This window comes from Oncorhynchus tshawytscha, linkage group LG10 (genome assembly GCF_018296145.1).
Source record: "Oncorhynchus tshawytscha isolate Ot180627B linkage group LG10, Otsh_v2.0, whole genome shotgun sequence".
Classification (NCBI taxonomy): domain Eukaryota; kingdom Metazoa; phylum Chordata; class Actinopteri; order Salmoniformes; family Salmonidae; genus Oncorhynchus; species Oncorhynchus tshawytscha.
Window position 1 is genome coordinate 14,426,445 of NC_056438.1, and position 20,998 is coordinate 14,447,442.

Genomic DNA, 20,998 nt, shown 5'->3' on the forward strand with positions numbered 1-20,998 from the left:
ATTCCTGACAGAGTGACAGAGTCACAGAGTGAGAGAGTGAAAGAGAGAGAAAACACAATTGCAAATACAAGAGAGAGAGGCTGTGTGCTGAAATGTTGGACACCATGTACTTGGACTAAGTGATGATTCTATGCTTCACAGAAATCTTATATTGTCAGGTCAGCTGTGATGGAATATGCTATGTGAAAAGATAACATTTCAGCAGGGACGGACTGCCAAAGGCCAATTCTGGTAAATGGTCTGTCTTAAGACCTGTCAGATATTTACGTTTTTTTTTCTCGCAAAATGAACATTAGGAATAGGAATAAAATGGGTTGTGTATTAGAAATGCACAAGGTCGATTACCTGCCCCAGTTCATCCCTGCATCTCAGCCAATACAGTACTGATCGGGTAATCCAATAGTGTGTTTCAACCATCTTGGTGACTCACCTATGATGGTGTCTCCTGGAGATAGAAGAACACAGAGAAAACCCACCATCTCTCTGTATAGCAGGTCTATATACTGTGGGTGAAGGAGAGTGACACATAAAGAGGTTGGGGGAAACCCATCTCCAACATGACATCTTAAACTTTAGTTCAGACCTTACTGAGGACAACGATTTGTAAGTTTTAAAAACATAGGCACGTGAAATATTGAGTAGTGAAAGTAAATCATAAAATAACTAACCATGGCTTACCGGGTTGATTTCACTTTCCGATAGAGGATGTGATATTCCTCCGATTTGAATCAAAGCTTGGCAGTCCCACATAATCGTCTATACACACGCGAGCACCCACCCACACACACACACACTTGCTTGACATGTTTCTGATTGCATCTTAGCCATGACAAGACAATAAATAATCAAGTTAAGCATGTCCCAGTTTAGGTCACCTAGTAGCACGAGCTCAGAAGATAGATGGGGGGCAATCAGTTCACTTATAGTATCGAGGGCACAGCTGGGGGCAGAGGGAGGTCTATAGCAAGCGGCAACAGTGAGAGACTTGTTTCTGGAAAGGTGAATTTTTAGAAGTAGAAGCTCAAATTATTTGGGTACAGACTTAGAAAGTAGTACAGAACTCTGCAGGCTATTTTTGCAGTAGATTGCAACACCGCCCCCTTTGGCAGTTCTATCTTGGCAGAAAACGTTATAGTTAACAAAGGAGATTTCAGGGTTTTTGGTGGTTTTCCTAAGCCAGGATTCAGACACGGCTAAGACATCTGGGTTGGCAGAGTGTGCTAAAGCAGTGAGTAAAACAAACTTAGGGAGTAGGCTTCTAATGTTAACATGCATGAAACCAAGGCTTTTACGTTTACAGAAGTCAACAAATGAGAGCACCTGGGGGGTGGGAGTGGAGCTAGGCACTGCAGGACCTGGATTAACCTCCACATCACCAGAGGAACAGAGGAGAAGTAGGATAAGGGTACGGCTAAAGACTATACGAACTGGCCGTCTAGCACGTTCAGAACAGAGAGTAAAAGGAGCAGGTTTCTGGGCACGATAGCATAGATTCAAGGCATAGTGTACAGACAAAGGTAAGGTAGGATGTGAGTACATTGGAGGTAAACATAGGCATTGAGTAATGAAGAGAGAGATATAGTCTCTAGAGATGTTTAAACCAGGTGATGTCATCGCATATGGTGGAACAACATGGTTGGTTAAGGCATATTGAGCAGGGCTAGAGGCTCTACAGTGAAATAAGACAGTAATCATTAACCAGGACTGTAATGGACAAGGCATATTGATATTAGAGAGAGGCATGCGTACCCAAGTGAACATATGGGACACGGCAATTCAGGCAAAGCTAACAGTTAGTAGGCTGGAGCTAAATAAGCTAGCAGCTAGTAGACCAGGGCGAGCTAGCAGTTAGCAGGCCGGGTTAACAAGCAAGCAGTTAGCATGGGCTAGCAGTTAGTAGACCAGTGCAAGCTAGCAGTTAGCAGACCAGGTTAGCAAGCAAGCAGTTAGCAAGGGCTAGCAGTTAGCAGACCAGGTCCCGGGAGTTTAGCAGTTAGCAGACTGGGTTAGCAAGCAAGCAGATAGCAGGGGCTAGAAAGTTAGCCTTTGTGGGGGGAGGACGTCGCGATGGGGGTAAGTCTGTTTTTGCCTCTTCGTGCGGTGACGTCGATAGACCAATCGTGGAATTAGGAAGAACTGGCAAGGAAGCATTTCACTGTACTGTTTACAACTTCTGTATCCTGTGTACATGACAAATAAACGTTGGTTTGATTTGATATAGAGTGTGCTTACAAGAGACCATACTTTGAAGAACAGCATGTTAAGATTTAGGCCATGGACTAGATGAAGTGTATTTTTACCTGGAGTTTTTCCTGACTGTAGGCTATTACTTTCAACACTTGTTTACTATGCTATCTTACTCACTCAGTTTTTAGCATGTCTTCACATGTGAGTCCTTAAATAGATGGTTGGGGCTAAGGCGTAAGATGGTGTGACCAATGCTGAATGAGCACCCTCAAAGAAAAGCTCATGAGCAAGTGTGAAACACTTTCGAGGGCATATTCTTCTATTGTCTCGTAAGTGGGATAACACGTTTATCAACTTCAAAAGCAACATAACCTTGTTATGTTTCCTCCAACTACAGTGTATGATATACCATATTTAAGCTATGAGTCTGTACTTTTATGTGCACAGAAAAGACAATCTTCAACATTTGATATAAGTTCACATAAAGAAATGCAGTCACAAATGCTGATAAATTCTTGCTTGATTTTCAAGTGTTACCAGAATTTGCTTACTGTCATGATAGTTTTTTCTTCCTTGTTTAACTGCATAGTTACTGTAACTACCAGAGGCTGAGTGTACACCCCGAATGGCACCCTATTCCCTATGGGCCCTATTCAAAGCAGTGCACTATATAGGGAATAGGATGCCATTTGGGATGCCGGCTGACTGAGAAAACATTATTAAAGAGAAACTCAGTTGATGAGGAGCTCACAGAAGCCTGAACACCGAGGAAGACAAGCAGCAACCAATTTTGTGAGACGCTTTCTATTAATCTATCAATTATTATACATTGAAAGTACATGCACTATTATCAAAATGTAAATGTATGGAATAGTGAACACTCTTACTTACAGGTAGGCTTACCGTATTGACAGAAAAATCTCACTAAGAAAAACTCAATGAGATTTTTAACTGCTTACTGTTTAGTCTACCTTTTGTGTTGAGACAACATATTTCAATTTGTATTATTGATTAGTATTTAAATGTATAATTGAAAATAATAATTGTTTCTAAGTTATTTTGAATTTGATTAATCTTTTTGTTCATCCGTGCATTAGAGGGAATACCAAAACAGAAATGGAACTTGGGGTGTTTCTCATCATAATTTTCTCAGGTTAGTATCTATCTCCTGTTAAGTTATTGTTATTGTTTTAAAAAGCTATCCAAGCTTAAGCTTAAGTAGAAACGGACTGGTTATAGGGATGTCCGGACAAATGCCAGATCGGATGGTCCATCTTTAGCCCAATGGGCCTGTCTACATTTTGTGCAGAAATAATCAGAAATGTGACCCACCACCTGGATTCAGGTCGTATGTAGCAAATCTGAAATGGTGTTTTTTACATTGGAAAGAAGTAGAGACTCAGAGCTAGAAAATGTTATATCATACAGTGCAGTGGAGGAACAATAAGAAAGTAATTCTGCTTTGAAATGTGATAAACTTGTAATCCCACTTTTGAGAAAATGGTCCGAGAATGTTTTGGTACACCAACTGGAGAACTCTACACCCATTCAGCATCGTTCACACACTCTTACGCCTTAGACCCACCCATCTCTTTAAGGATTCACAGTGTAGTAAACAACCAAAGATTTCAAAACTTAAAGTGAAAATGACACTTTATCTCGTGATTGTTAAGATGGCGCCGAAGAGGATGGCTGACGTTTTACATGCTCCTGACCAATTGTGCTATTTTGTTTGTTTTGTTGCGTTGTTTTGAACTTTTTGTTTACTTATTTTGTACATAATACTGCTGCTACTGTCTCTTAAATAACTTCTGGACATCAGAACAGCAATTACTCACCATGAACTGTCAGACTCCTTTAAGGAGTCCGACAAGAAGGATATACTGCTCTCCCGGGAACAGGCCCAAATCCCCGTCCTTTGCGTGAAGAAAAGATGGAGGAAAAGAAGACACAGATCGGGCTGCCTTCTGAGAATCCGTAGGCGAGCAGATAAACTCACACTGCCTTCGTTCTACTTGCTAACATGCAATCATTGGAAAATAAATTAATGATCTACGATTATACAATTATCACTAACGGGACATTAAGAACTGTAATATATTATGTTTCACAGAGTCGTGGCTTAACAACGACACAGATAATATAGAGCTGGTGGGATTTTCCATGCACCGGCATAACAAAGTTGCTAGGTCTGGTAAGACGAGGGGTGGGGGTGTGTCTATTTGTCAATAACAGCTTGTGCGCGATGTCTAATATTAAAGAAGTCTCAAGGTATTGCTCGTCTGAGGTAGAGTACCTGTAGACAACACTATCTACCAAGAGAGTTCTCATCTGATTCCTGCTTACAAGCAAAAACTAAAGCAGGAAGTACCAGTGACTCGCTCAATATGGAAGTGGTCAGATGACGCAGATGCTACACTACAGGACTGGAATATGTCCTGGGATTCATCCAATGGCATTGAGGAGAATACCACCTCAATCATCAGCTTCATCAATAAGTGTAATAATGATATCATCCCCACAGTGACCATATCCCAACCAGAAGCCATGGATTACAGGCAACATCTGCATTGAGCTAAAGGCTAGAGCTGCTGCTTTCAAAGAGCAGGACACTAATCCGGACTCTTATAAGAAATCCTGCAATGCCCGCAGACGAACCATTGAACAACCAAAGCGTCAATACAGGATTAAGATTGAATCCTACTACACTGGATCTGATGCTCGTCAGATGTGGCAGGACTTGAACTATTACGGACTACAAAGGGAAACCCAGATGCGAGCTGCCCAGTGACGTGAGCCTCCCAGACAAGCTAAATGCCTTTTATGCTCGGTTCGAGGAAAGCAACACCGAAGCATGCACCAGAGCACCAGCTTTTCTAGATGACTCTGTGAAAATGCTCTCGGTAGCCGATGTGAGCAAGTCCTTTAAACAGGTCAGCATTCACAAAGCCGCGGGGCCAGATGGATTACCAGGACGTGTACTCAAAGCATGCGCGGACCAACTGGCAAGTGTATTCACTGACATTTTCAACCTCTCCCTGACCAAGTCTTTAATACCTACATGTTTAAAGCACACCACCATAGTCCTTGTGCCCAAAGAAGCGAAGGTAACCTGCCTAAATGATTACTCGCTGTAGCACTCACATCGGTAGCCATGATGTGCTTTAAAAGGCTGGTCATGGCTCACATCAACAGCATCGTCCTGGATATCCTAGACCCACTCCAATTCGCATTACCACCCCAACAGATCCACAGATGATGCAATCTCAATCGCACTCCACACTGCCCTTTCCCACCTGGACGAAAGGAACACCTGCGTGAGAATGCTGTTCATTGACTACAGCTCAGCGTTCAACACCATAGTGCCCACAAAGCTCATCACTAAGCTAAGGACCCTGGGACTAAACACCTCCCTCTGCAATTGGATCCTGGACTTCCTGATGGGCCGCTCCCAGGTGGTAAAGGAAGTCAACAACACATCTGCCACGCTGATTCTCTGGGGCCCCTCAGGGGTGTGTACTTAGTCCCCTCCTGTACTCCCTGTTCACCCACGACTGTGTGGCCAAACACGACTCCAACACCATTATTAAGATTGCTGACAACACAACAGTGGTAGGCCTGATCACCGACAACGATGAGACAGCCTATAGGGAAGAGGTCAGAGAACTGCCAGGACAACAACCTCGCCCTCAATGTGAGCAAGACAAAGGAGCTGATTGTGGACTACAGAAAAAGGCGGGCTGAAAAGGCCCCCATTAACATCAACGGGGCTGTAGTGGAGCAGGTTGAGAGTTCTAAGTTCCTCAGTGTCCACATCACCAACAAACTATCATGGTCCAAACAAACCAAGACAGTCATGAAGAGAGCACGGCAAAACCTTTTCCCCCTCAAGAGACTGAAAAGATTTGGCATATGGGTCCCCAGATCCTCAAAAAGTTCTACAGCTACACCGGTTGCATCACCGCCTGGTATGGCAACTGCTCCGCATCTGACCGTAAGGCGCTACAGAGGGTAATACATACATCACTGCCATCCTGCCATCCAGGACATTTATAATAGGCGGTGTCAGAGGAATGCCCATGATATTTTCAGAGACTCCAGTCACCCAAGTCATAGACTGTTTTTTCTGCTTCCTCATGGCCAGCGGTACCGGAGCACCAAGTCTAGGTCCAAAAGGCTCCTTAACAACTTCTACCCCCAAGCCATAAGACTGCTGAACAATTAATAAAATTGCCACCGGACTATTTACATTGACCCCACCCTCCATTTGTTTTGTACACTGCTGCTACTCGCTGTTTATTATCTATGCATAGTCACTTCACCCCTACCTACATGTACAAATTACCTCAACTAATCTGTACCCCCGCACACTGACTATACAGGTACCCCCTCTATATAGCCTAGTTATTGTTATGTTTTTGTGTTGCATTTTATATATATATATATATATATATATATATATATATATATGTATTTTTTTTAAAAACTTTTTAAAAAACTTTTCTTGAACTGCACTGTTGGTTAAGGGCTTGTAAGTAAGCATTTCACGATAAGGTCTACACTTGCTGTATTCGGCGCAAGTGACAAATAATGTTTGACTTGATTTGGCCAATATCCTCATTTCACTTTGGTGCAGGTCAAGTTGTTCTTCAGATTACCATCTCTGGTTAACATACACTATATAAAATAAAATCAAAGGTTATTGGTCACAGGCACAGGACACAGAAGGTCTAAACGGTGCCGTGAAATGGTCACTTGCATAGTAGAGTCTTTTGTTTAGACATATAGCTAGCTAGCTAAACAATGAACCATAATCCCAACTAACGCCGCGTTCAAATCAATTGGGAACTCACATTTTTAAAATTATTTAAAAAAAATTGATTTCACCTTTATTTAACCAGGTAAGCTAGTTGAGAAGAAGTTCTCATTTACAACTGCGACCTGGCCAAGATAAAGCAAAGCAGTGCGACATGAAACAACAACACAGAGTTATATGGAATAAACAAGCGTACAGTCAACACAATAGAAAAAAAAGAATATATATACAGTGTGTGCAAATGGCATGAGGAGATATGGCAACGAATAGGCCAAAATCTCATTCGAGCATTCATGTCACGCCCTGGCCTTACTATTTTGTGTTTTCTTTATTATTTTAGTTAGGCCAGGGTGTGACATGGGTGATTATGTGTTTGTCTTGTCTAGGGGTTTTGTAGATTGATGGGGTTGTGTTCAGTGTAGTATTCTAGGTAAGTCTATGGTTGCCTAGAGTGGTTCTCAATCAGAGGCAGGTGTTTATCATTGTCTCTGATTGGGAACCATATTTAGGCAGCCATATTCTTTGAGTATTTCGTGGGTGATTGTTTCCTGTCTCTGTGTTTTGTTAGGACAGTTAGGACTGTTTTGGTTTTTCCATGTTTTCTTGTTTTGTATATGTATATTGTTCACGTTATCATCTTTATTAAAGATGTTCAACCATAACCACGCTGCATTTTGGTCCGCCTCTCCTTCCCAGGAAGAAAACCGTAACAGTTCAAAACAAATGGAAACTCTGGGGAAAAAATACCTCCAACTGTGATAAATCGATTTAAACAGTCAATTGGGAATTCCAACTCGGGAACTTGGGCCTCTTTCTAGAGCGCCGACTTTCCGATCTGAAGAACGTGGCAATACAACCATGCATGAATCTGCAACTAGCTAAAGCCAACCAAATAGGTTCAATTTTAGCTAGCTAACATTAGGCTATAACTGTCAATGCAAATTGACAAATTGACAAACATTACTACACAAATCATATAAGTAACGTTACCTAGCGAGCCAGCCAGCTAACATTAGCTAGACAGCTAGCTAACAGTACACTTTCACTTGCAATGAAGAAAAACTTTCTTACAAAATTAGAAACGTATAATACCTGTAAATGTAGCTAAACTATTACTTGTATACATGGATGAACGCTTCTCCCTCTATGGGAGCCCTTAGTTAGAAGATGTAATCCAGAAACAAGTTTTATACAACAGCCTTCTGTGTTCTCTTTTGGACTCTCTCCTTATTTGGCAATCAACTCCCTGCTTCCACTGATTTCAAAACTCGGTCATATACTCGGTCATATTCTTCCGTGACAACGACACCAGCTTTCTTCCCCACCACTGTCATTAGAGGACTCTACAATGTCTGGTTCAATTAAAACGTTTTGACATAAATCAGGGATTTCCTCATTGTCTGATTCATTTTCAGAATCAGAGAGATTCAGCATGGCATGGTCATCCTCCAGAAAGTAGTCCAGCAAAGCATTTTCAGTTCTTTATCAAATGAAATCAAATCAAATGTATTTATATAGCCCTTCGTACATCAGCTGATATCTCAAAGTGCTGTACAGAAACCCAGCCTAAAACCCCAAACAGCAAGCAATGCAGGTGTAGAAGCACGGTGGCTAGGAAAAACTCCCTAGAAAGGCCAAAACCTAGGAAGAAACCTAGAGAGGAACCAGGCTATGTGGGGTGGCCAGTCCTCTTCTGCTGTGCCGGGTGGAGATTATAACAGAACATGGCCAAGATGTTCAAATGTTCATAAATGACCAGCATGGTCGTATAATAATAAGGCAGAACAGTTGAAACTGGAGCAGCAGCACGGTCAGGTGGACTGGGGACAGCAAGGAGTCATCATGTCAGGTAGTCCTGGGGCATGGTCCTAGGGCTCAGGTCCTCCGAGAGAGAGATAGAGAGAGAAAGAGAGAATTAGAGAACGCACACTTAGATTCACACAGGACACCGAATAGGACAGGAGAGGTACTCCAGATATAACAAACTGACCCTAGCCCCGCGACACATTAACTACTGCAGCATAAATACTGGAGGCAGAGACAGGAGGGGTCAGGAGACACTGTGGCCCCATCCGAGGACACCCCCAGACAGGGCCAAACAGGAAGGATATAACCCCACCCACTTTGCCAAAGCACAGCCCCCACACCACTAGAGGGATATCTTCAACCACCAACTTACCATCCTGAGACAAGGCTGAGTATAGCCCACAAAGATCTCCGCCATGGCACAACCCAAGGGGGGGCGCCAACCCAGACAGGATGACCACATCAGTGAATCAACCCACTCAGGTGACGCACCCCTTCCAGGGACGGCATGAGAGAGCCCCAGTAAGCCAGTGACTCAGCCCCTGTAATAGGGTTAGAGGCAGAGAATCCCAGTGGGAAGAGGGGAACCGCCCAGGCAGAGACAGCAAGGGCGGTTCGTTGCTCCAGAGCCTTTCCGTTCACCTTCCCACTCCTGGGCCAGACTACACTCAATCATATGACCCACTGAAGAGATAAGTCTTCAGTAAGGACTTAAAGGTTGAGACCGAGTTTGCGTCTCTGACATGGGTAGGCAGACCGTTACATAAAAATGGAGCTCTATAGGAGAAAGCCCTGCCTCCAGCTGTTTGCTTAGAAATTCTAGGGACAATTAGGAGGCCTGCGTATTGTGACCGTAGCGTACGTGTAGGTATGTACGGCAGGACGAAATCAGAGAGATAGGTAGGAGCAAGCCCATGTAATGCTTTGTAGGTTAGCAGTAAAACCTTGAAATCAGCCCTTGCTTTGACAGGAAGCCAGTGTAGAGAGGCTAGCACTGGAGTAATATGATCACATTTTTTGGTTCTAGTCAGGATTCTAGCAGCCGTATTTAGCACCAACTGAAGTTTATTTAGTGCTTTATCCGGGTAGCCGGAAAGTAGAGCATTGCAGTAGTCTAACCTAGAAGTGACAAAAGCATGGATTAATTTTTCTGCATCATTTTTGGACAAAGTTTCTGATTTTTGCAATGTTACGTAGATGGAAAAACCCTGTCCTTGAAATGGTCTTGATATGTTCTTCAAAAGAGAGATCAGGGTCCAGAGTAACGCCGAGGTCCTTCACAGTTTTATTTGAGACGACTGTACAACCATTAAGATTAATTGTCAGATTCGACAGAAGATCTCTTTGTTTCTTGGGACCTAGAACAAGCATCTCTGTTTTGTCCGAGTTTAAAAGTAGAAAGTTTGCAGCCATCCACTTCCTTATGTCTGAAACACATGCTTCTAGCAAGGGCAATTTTGGGGCTTCACCATGTTTCATTGAAATGTACAGCTGTGTGTCATCCGCATAGCAGTGAAAGTTAACATTATGTTTTCGAATAACATCCCCAAGAGGTAAAATATATAGTGAAAACAATAGTGGTCCCAAAATGGAACCTTGAGGAACACCGAAATTTACAGTTGATTATGATATCTTTGGAAAAAAGCTGCTGTAGAAAGAATGATCCACAAATACTGAGCAGGTCATGTTATAAATAGAATCATGCTACATGGAATACAAACCCAAACTCATCTCTCGGCATGTCCAGTCCATCTATCTCAACCAATCATGGCTGAAAGGAAGGTTCCTGTATTTTCCGTGGCTAAACCAACTAGGCTCGTATTGTAAGAATTGTATTCGTATATACAGATGGCATAAAAGTTTGAAATTAAGGCACATGAACGTTCATATATTCCAGAAGGCTTTTATGCCAAAAAACGCATTTTGATAACAATAAAAACAAATGGAAATGCCTCTCCTGTGAAGTAGTGACATGCGATATTAGGCCTAGCTTCTTGAAACGGGTCACAAATAGACTAGTTATATGGAATTTCCAGCAAATGCCAGATGTGCTGGTCCATCTTAAGACCAATGGGCCTTTCAATTTTTTGTGTGGTGACGTTGAGGGAAAAAATGGGTAGATGTTTTGGAAAAGCCAGGGCCAATTTCTGGTCTCTGGTCTTAAGGTATTGTTAAGCTACCTAATAATTGTAATATTTGTCCCAGTAATAGGCAGCCTGTGCTCTGTAACAAGCACAACCACAGATCCTAATGTGACAACCACAACTGAGGCTCCTACTACAGCAACCACAGATCCTTCTACAACTACAACTGCAGCTCCTACTACAACAACCACAGATCCTTCTACAACTACAACTGCAGCTCCTACTACAACAACCACAGATCCTTCTACAACCACAACTGTAGCTCCTACTCCAACAACCACACTTCCTGCTTTGACAACTACAACCACAGCTCCTACTACAACAACTGCAGCTCCTGGTACAACAACAAATGCAGCTCCTAGTACAACAACAACTGCAGCTCCTAGTACAACAACAACTGCAGCTCCTAGTACAACACCAACTGCAGCTCCTAGTACAACAACCACTGCAGCACCTACTACGACAACATCTGCAGCTCCTACTACGACAACAACTGCAGCTCCAAGTACGACTGCAGCTCCTAGTACAACAACAACTGCAGCTCCTACTACGACAACAACTGCAGCTCCTAGTACAACAACAACTGCAGCTCCTAGTACAACAACCACCACAGCTCCTAGTATAACAACCACCACAGCTCCTAGTACAACAACCAGTGCAGCTCCTACTACGACAACAACTGCAGATCCTACTACGACAACAACTGCAGCTCCTACTATGACAACATTTGCAGCTCCTAGTACAACAACCACTGCAGCTCCTAGTACAACAACCACAGCTGCTCCTACTACGACAACCACTGCAGCTCCTACTACGACAACAACTGCAGCTCCTAGTATAACAACAGCAGATCCTACTACGACAACAACTGCAGATCCTACTACAACAACAAATGCAGCTCCTAGTACAACAATAACTGCAGCTCCTACTACGACAACAACTGCAGCTCCTAGTACAACAACAACTGCAGCTCCTAGTACACCAACCACCACAGCTCCTAGTACAACAACAACTGCAGCTCCTAGTACAACAACAACTGCAACTCCTAGTACGACAACAACTGCAGATCCTAGTACAACAACAACTGCAGCTCCTGGTACAACAACAACTGCAGCTCCTAGTACAACAACCACTGCTGCTCCTACTACGACAACCACTGCAGCTCCTACTACGACAACAACTGCAGCTCCTAGTACAACAACAACTGCAGCTCCTAGTACAACAACTGCAGTTCCTACTACGACAACAACTGCAGATCCTAGTACAACAACTGCAGCTCCTAGTACAACAACCACTGCAGCTCCTAGTACAACAACCACTGCAGCTCCTACTACGACAACAACTGCAGCTCCTACCACGATAACAACTGCAGCTCCTAGTACAACAACAACTGCACCTCCTAGTACAACAACTGCAGCTCCTAGTACAACAACAACTGCAGCTCCTACTACGACAACAACTGCACCTCCTAGTACAACAACTGCAGCTCCTACTACGACAACAACTGCAGCTCCTAGTACAACAACAACTGCAGCTCCTAGTACAACAACCACCACAGCTCCTAGTATAACAACCACCACAGCTCCTAGTACAACAACCAGTGCAGCTCCTACTACGACAACAACTGCAGATCCTACTACGACAACAACTGCAGCTCCTACTATGACAACATTTGCAGCTCCTAGTACAACAACCACTGCAGCTCCTAGTACAACAACCACAGCTGCTCCTACTACGACAACCACTGCAGCTCCTACTACGACAACAACTGCAGCTCCTAGTATAACAACAGCAGATCCTACTACGACAACAACTGCAGATCCTACTACAACAACAAATGCAGCTCCTAGTACAACAATAACTGCAGCTCCTACTACGACAACAACTGCAGCTCCTAGTACGACAACAACTGCAGATCCTAGTACAACAACAACTGCAGCTCCTGGTACAACAACAACTGCAGCTCCTAGTACAACAACAACTGCAGCTCCTAGTACGACAACAACTGCAGATCCTAGTACAACAACAACTGCAGCTCCTGGTACAACAACAACTGCAGCTCCTAGTACAACAACCACTGCTGCTCCTACTACGACAACCACTGCAGCTCCTACTACGACAACAACTGCAGCTCCTAGTACAACAACAACTGCAGCTCCTAGTACAACAACTGCAGTTCCTACTACGACAACAACTGCAGATCCTAGTACAACAACTGCAGCTCCTAGTACAACAACCACTGCAGCTCCTAGTACAACAACCACTGCAGCTCCTACTACGACAACAACTGCAGCTCCTACCACGATAACAACTGCAGCTCCTAGTACAACAACAACTGCACCTCCTAGTACAACAACTGCAGCTCCTAGTACAACAACAACTGCAGCTCCTACTACGACAACAACTGCACCTCCTAGTACAACAACTGCAGCTCCTAGTACAACAACAACTGCAGCTCCTACTACGACAACAACTGCAGCTCCTAGTACAACAACAACTGCAGCTCCTAGTACAACAACCACCACAGCTCCTAGTACAACAACCAGTGCAGCTCCTACTACGACAACAACTGCAGATCCTACTACGACAACAACTGCAGCTCCTACTATGACAACATTTGCAGCTCCTAGTACAACAACCACTGCAGCTCCTAGTACAACAACCACAGCTGCTCCTACTACGACAACCAATGCAGCTCCTACTACGACAACAACTGCAGCTCCTAGTACAACAACCACAGCTGCTCCTACTACGACAACCAATGCAGCTCCTACTACGACAACAACTGCAGCTCCTAGTATAACAACTGCAGCTCCTAGTACAACAACAACTGCAGCTCCTAGTACACCAACCACCACAGCTCCTAGTACAACAACAACTGCAGCTCCTAGTACAACAACAACTGCAGCTCCTACTACGACAACAACTGCAGATCCTAGTACAACAACAACTGCAGCTCCTGGTACAACAACAACTGCAGCTCCTAGTACAACAACCACTGCTGCTCCTACTACGACAACCACTGCAGCTCCTACTACGACAACAACTGCAGCTCCTAGTACAACAACAACTGCAGCTCCTAGTACAACAACTGCAGCTCCTACTACGACAACAACTGCAGATCCTAGTACAACAACAACTGCAGCTCCTAGTACAACAACCACTGCAGCTCCTAGTACAACAACCACTGCAGCTCCTACTACGACAAGCACTGCAGCTCCTACTACGACAACAACTGCAGCTCCTACCACGATAACAACTGCAGCTCCTAGTACAACAACAACTGCACCTCCTAGTACAACAACTGCAGCTCCTAGTACAACAACAACTGCAGCTCCTAGTACAACAACAACTGCAGCTTTGATCACGACAACCACACCTGCAGCTCCTACTACAGCAACGACTGCAGCTCCTACTACAACAACAACAGTGCCTTCTACAACAACCACAGTTCCTTCTACAACTACAACTGCAGCTCCTACTACAACAACCACAGTTCCTTCTACAACTACAACAACAGCTCCTGCTACAATAACCACAACTGCAGCTCCTACTCCAACAACCACACTTCCTGCTATGACAACCACAACCTCAGCTCCTACTACAACAACTGCATTTCCTAGTACGACAACAACTGCAGCTCCTAGTACAACAACAACTGCAGCTCCTAGTACGACAACCACTGCAGCTCCTGCTACGACAACCACTGCAGCTCCTACTACAACAACAACTGCAGCTCCTACTACGACAACAACTGCAGCTCCAAGTACAACAACTGCAGCTCAGAGTACAACAACAACTGCAGCTCCTAGTACTACAACCACCACAGCTCCTAGTACGACAACAACTGCAGCTCCTACTACGACAACAACTGCAGCTCCTAGTACAACAACCACTGCAGCTCCTAGTACAACAACCACTGCAGCTCCTAGTACAACAACAACTGGAGCTCCTACTACGACAACAACTGCAGCTCCTAGTTCAACAATTGCAGCTCCTACTACGACAACAACTGCAGCTCCTAGTACAACAACAACTGCAGCTCCTAGTACAACAACCACTGCAGCTCCTACTACGACAACAACTACAGCTGTTACTATGACAACAACTGCAGCTCCTAGTACAACAACAACTGCAGCTCCTAGTACAACAACCACTGCAGCTCCTACAACGACAACAACTGCAACTCCTACTACGACAACAACTGCAGCTCCTAGTACAACAACAACTGCAGCTCCTAGTACAACAACCACTGCAGCTCCTACTACAACAACCACTGCAGCTCCTAGTACATCAACAACTGCAGCTCCTACTACGACAACAACTGCAGCTCCTAGTTCAACAACTGCAGCTCCTACTACGACAACAACTGCAGCTCCTAGTACAACAACAACTGCAGCTCCTAGTACGACAACCACTGCAGCTCCTAGTACAACAACCACTGCAGCTCCTACTACGACAACAACCGCTGCTCCCACTACGACAACAACTGCAGCTCCTAGTACAACAACAACTGCAGCTCCTAGTACAACAACAACTGCAGCTCCTAGTACAACAACCACTGCAGCTCCTAGTACAACAACCACTGCAGCGCCTGCTACGACAACCACTGCAGCTCCTACTACGACAACAACTGCAGCTCCTACTACGACAACAACTGTAGCTCCTACAACAACAACTGCAGCTCCTAGTACAACAACTTCAGCTCCTAGTACAACAACAACTGCAGCTCCTAGTACAACAACCACTGCAGCTCCTAGTACGACAACAACTGCAGCTCCTAGTACGACAACAACTGCAGCTCCTAGTACAACAACCACTGCAGTTCCTAGTACAACAACCACTGCAGCTCCTAGTACAACAACAACTGCAGCTCCTACTACGACAACAACTGCAGCTCCTAGTACAACAACAACTGCAGCTCCTAGTACGACAACCACTGCAGCTCCTAGTACAACAACCACTGCAGCTCCTACTACGACAACAACTGCAGCTCCTACTACGACAACAACTGCAGCTCCCAGTACAACAACTGCAGCTCCTAGTACAACAACAACTGCAGCTCCTACTACGACAATAACTGCAGCTCCTAGTACAACAACAACTGCAGCTCCTAGTACAACAACCACTGCAGCTCCTACTACGACAACAACTGCAGCTCCTACTACGACAACAACTGCAGCTCCTAGTACAACAACCACTGCAGTTCCTAGTACAACAACCACTGCAGCTCCTAGTACAACAACAACTGCAGCTCCTACTACGACAACAACTGCAGCTCCTAGTTCAACAATTGCAGCTCCTACTACGACAACAACTGCAGCTCCTAGTACAACAACAACTGCAGCTCCTACTACGACAATAACTGCAGCTCCTAGTATAACAACAACTGCAGCTCCTAGTACAACAACCACTGCAGCTCCTACTACGACAACAACCGCTGCTCCCACTACGACAACAACTGCAGCTCCTAGTACAACAACAACTGCAGCTCCTAGTACAACAACCACTGCAGCTCCTAGTACAACAACCACTGCAGCTCCTAGTACAACAACCACTGCAGCTCCTAGTACAACAACCACTGCAGCGCCTGCTACGACAACCACTGCAGCTCCTACTACGACAACAACTGCAGCTCCTACTACGACAACAACTGTAGCTCCTACAACAACAACTGCAGCTCCTAGTACAACAACTTCAGCTCCTAGTACAACAACAACTGCAGCTCTTAGTACAACAACCACTGCAGCTCCTAGTATGACAACAACTGCAGCTCCTAGTACGACAACAACTGCAGCTCCTAGTACAACAACCACTGCAGTTCCTAGTACAACAACCACTGCAGCTCCTAGTACAACAACAACTGCAGCTCCTACTACGACAACAACTGCAGCTCCTAGTTCAACAATTGCAACTGCAGCTGCAGCTCCTAGTACAACAACAACTGCAGCTCCACTGACAATAACTGCAGCTCCTAGTACAACAACCACTGCAGCTCCTAGTACAACAACCAACTGCAGCTCCTACTACGACAACAACTGCAGCTCCTAGTACAACAACCACTGCAGCTCCTAGTACAACAACCACTGCAGCTCCTAGTACAACAACCACTGCAGCTCCTAGTACAACAACCACTGCAGCGCCTGCTATGACAACCACTGCAGCTCCTACTACGACAACAACTGCAGCTCCTACTACGACAACAACTGCAGCTCCTACAACAACAACTGCAGCTCCTAGTACAACAACTTCAGCTCCTAGTACAACAACAACTGCAGCTCTTAGTACAACAACCACTGCAGCTCCTAGTACGACAACAACTGCAGCTCCTAGTACGACAACAACTGCAGCTCCTAGTACAACAACCACTGCAGTTCCTAGTACAACAACCACTGCAGCTCCTAGTACAACAACAACTGCAGCTCCTACTACGACAACAACTGCAGCTCCTAGTACAACAACAACTGCAGCTCCTAGTACGACAACCACTGCAGCTCCTAGTACAACAACCACTGCAGCTCCTACTACGACAACAACTGCAGCTCCTACTACGACAACAACTGCAGCTCCTAGTACAACAACAACTGCAGCTCCTAGTACAACAACCACTGCAGCTCCTAGTACAACAACCACTGCAGCTCCTAGTACAACAACCACTGCAGCTCCTAGTACAACAACCACTGCAGCTCCTACTACGACAACAACTGCAGCTCCTACTATGACAACAACTGCAGCTCCTAGTACAACACCACTGCAGCTCCTAGTACAACAACCACTGCAGCTCCTGCTACGACAACCACTGCAGCTCCTAGTATAACAACAACTGCAGCTCCTAGTACAACAACCACTGCAGCTCCTACAACAACAACAACAGCTGCTCCCCTACGTACAACAACTGCAGCTCCTAGTACAACAACAACTGCAGCTCCTAGTACAACAACCACTGCAGCTCCTAGTACGACAACAACTGCAGCTCCTACTACGACAACAACTGCAGCTCCTAGTACAACAACCACTGCAGTTCCTAGTACAACAACCACTGCAGCTCCTAGTACAACAACAACTGCAGCTCCTACTACGACAACAACTGCAGCTCCTAGTTCAACAATTGCATCTCCTACTACAACAACAACTGCAGCTCCTAGTACAACAACAACTGCAGCTCCTACTACGACAATAACTGCAGCTCCTAGTATAACAACAACTGCAGCTCCTAGTACAACAACCACTGCAGCTCCTACTACGACAACAACCTCTGCTCCCACTACGACAACAACTGCAGCTCCTAGTACAACAACAACTGCAGCTCCTAGTACAACAACCACTGCAGCTCCTAGTACAACAACCACTGCAGCTCCTAGTACAACAACCACTGCAGCTCCTAGTACAACAACCACTGCAGCTCCTAGTACAACAACCACTGCAGCGCCTGCTATGACATCCACTGCAGCTCCTACTACGACAACAACTGCAGCTCCTACTACGACAACAACTGCAGCTCCTACAACAACAACTGCAGCTCCTAGTACAACAACTTCAGCTCCTAGTACAACAACAACTGCAGCTCCTAGTACAACAACCACTGCAGCTCCTAGTACGACAACAACTGCAGCTCCTACTACGACAACAACTGCAGCTCCTAGTACAACAACCACTGCAGTTCCTAGTACAACAACCACTGCAGCTCCTAGTACAACAACAACTGCAGCTCCTACTACGACAACAACTGCAGCTCCTAGTACAACAACAACTGCAGCTCCTAGTACGACAACCACTGCAGCTCCTAGTACGACAACCACTGCAGCTCCTACTACGACAACAACTGCAGCTCCTACTACGACAACAACTGCAGCTCCTAGTACAACAACCACTGCAGCTCCTATTACAACAACCACTGCAGCTCCTAGTACAACAACCACTGCAGCTCCTAGTACAACAACCACTGCAGCTCCTAGTACAACAACCACTGCAGCTCCTACTACGACAACAACTGCAGCTCCTACTATGACAACAACTGCAGCTCCTAGTACAACAACTGCAGCTCCTAGTACAACAACAACTGCAGCTCCTACTACGACAATAACTGCAGCTCCTAGTATAACAACAACTGCAGCTCCTAGTACAACAACCACTGCAGCTCCTACTACGACAACAACCGCTGCTCCCACTACGACAACAACTGCAGCTCCTAGTACAACAACAACTGCAGCTCCTAGTACAACAACAACTGCAGCTCCTAGTACAACAACCACTGCAGCTCCTAGTACAACAACTGCATCTCCTAGTACAACAACAACTGCAGCTCCTAGTACAACAACCACTGCAGCTCCTAGTACGACAACAACTGCAGCTCCTACTACGACAACAACTGCAGCTCCTAGTACAACAACCACTGCAGCTCCTAGTACGACAACAACTGCAGCTCCTACTACGACAACAACTGCAGCTCCTAGTTCAACAACTGCAGCTCCTAGTACAACAACCACTGCAGCTCCTAGTACAACAACCACTGCAGCTCCTAGTACAACAACAACTATAGCTCCTAATACAACAACAACTACAGCTACTAATACAACAACTACAGCTCCTAATACAACAACAATAACTTTAGCTAATTTCACAACCACTACTGAGCTACCAAAAACTACACAAATGACCACTACAACTACATCTGCCGGACAGTCAACCACGAATAGTGGGCTTAGTAAGTGTGATTTACTTTACTTAATAGCTAATGAAATTGGCAATAGTGGTCAACCCTGTCAAGTCTCCTTTTTTTCTTATAGTACGGTACGTGTCTGTCTGTCTGTCTGTCTGTCTGTCTGTCTGTCTGTCTGTCTGTCTGTCTGTCTGTCTGTCTGTCTGTCTGTCTGTCTGTCTGTCTGTCTGTCTGTCTGTCTGTCTGTCTGTCTGTCTGTCTGTCTGTCTGTCTGTCTGTCTGTCTGTGTCTGTGTCTGTCTGTCTGTCTGTCTGTCTGTCTGTCTGTCTGTCTGTCTGTCTGTCTGTCTGTCTGTCTGTCTGTCTGTCTGTCTGTCTGTCTGTCTGTCCGTCCGTCTGTCTGTTTGTCAGTCAGTCTGTTTGTTTTGCTTAATGCTTGTTCTTATTATTGAATCATTGTGTTTCTACAGGTTATAAGTTTGTACTGAGGGTGAAATTTTCCATGACAACAGTCCAAACCGAATCTGAGATCTTGAATCAGGTAAGAGTCCCTATTAAACATATCATTTTATTATTCATTATTATTAATTAATCTCCAAAGCTAATAATAGAATGAGGAAAAATCTCATTCATCAAAGGGATGTAAGGTTGCTTTAACAAATAAGTATATTGAATACAGATGGAAAGTGAATGAGGGGGAAGGAGCGTGAAGAGGATAGGAATGTGGCATTATCAAATGTCCTAAATGATGTAACCCCTGTGTTTATTCCAGCTTCGTGAGTATCTGATCAGACAAGGGCTGCCATTGGACTCTACACTGCGATTGACATCCATTCAGAGCTAGTTGACAGGGTGAAGAGGAGAAGGACACCGGAGAGAAAACACAGACAGAACAGAATACAAAACTGATCACTGAGATATTTTACACACATAATTTACAATAGATTATCTTGCAGATTACACTCTTACCCCATGACCTACGGTAACTGGTCCTAATGTACTAGTAACTAAATACCTACCGTACCTTCAGAAAGTTCCCTTGACTTTTCCCTTATTTTGTTGTGTTACAAAGTGAGAAGAAAAAATCTAACATTTGTAAAAATATATACATGATCAATAAACACTAATATATCTTGATTAGATAAGTTTTCATCCTCCTGAGTTAACATGTGTTACAATTTTTCTCAGTCGCTTTGGTGCATTTCTTAGATCAAAAGTGCAATTCTTGATACTACTTGTACAAATTCCAAATAATCTAGTCACTTGTGCACATCATTAAAGCATTTTCTTATTCCTTTGAACAAATTGCAATTGATAATGTACAAGTGTCAGCTTTTTTCCACATTATCAATTGCTCATGTCATGTTGATCAAAATATGGTAGATGG

The 20,998-nt window shown here is 44.5% G+C and overlaps 1 protein-coding gene and 1 long non-coding RNA gene across 2 annotated transcripts; both read left to right on the forward strand.

The window, feature by feature from the left end:
• The first annotated feature begins 2,859 nt into the window (after nucleotides 1–2,859).
• LOC112259790 (mucin-5AC-like) lies at nucleotides 2,860–14,600 on the forward strand. Its single transcript, XM_042329329.1, has 4 exons — nucleotides 2,860–2,979; nucleotides 3,285–3,340; nucleotides 11,015–11,709; nucleotides 14,577–14,600. The coding sequence occupies exons 2-4, from the start codon at nucleotides 3,304–3,306 to the stop codon at nucleotides 14,598–14,600; spliced, it is 756 nt and encodes a 251-aa protein (XP_042185263.1). The 5' UTR covers nucleotides 2,860–2,979; nucleotides 3,285–3,303.
• A 4,847-nt stretch (nucleotides 14,601–19,447) lies between these two features.
• On the forward strand, nucleotides 19,448–20,763 carry LOC112259783. The gene is made up of 3 exons (XR_002954910.2): nucleotides 19,448–19,657; nucleotides 20,082–20,152; nucleotides 20,384–20,763. It is a non-coding gene; the product is annotated as an uncharacterized LOC112259783 (long non-coding RNA).
• Nucleotides 20,764–20,998: the final 235 nt, after the last annotated feature.

Excerpts from the sequence above, each read along its gene's own strand:
- LOC112259790 (XM_042329329.1), top strand. The coding sequence starts at position 3,304 with ATGGAACTTGGGGTGTTTCTCATCATAATTTTCTCAG. Across the intron at positions 3,341-11,014 it reads TCTCATCATAATTTTCTCAG|TAATAGGCAGCCTGTGCTCT; the intron begins GTTAGTATCTAT and ends TATTTGTCCCAG. Across the intron at positions 11,710-14,576 it reads CTAGTACAACAACCACTGCA|TACGACAACAACTGCAGCTC; the intron begins GCTCCTAGTACA and ends TGCATTTCCTAG.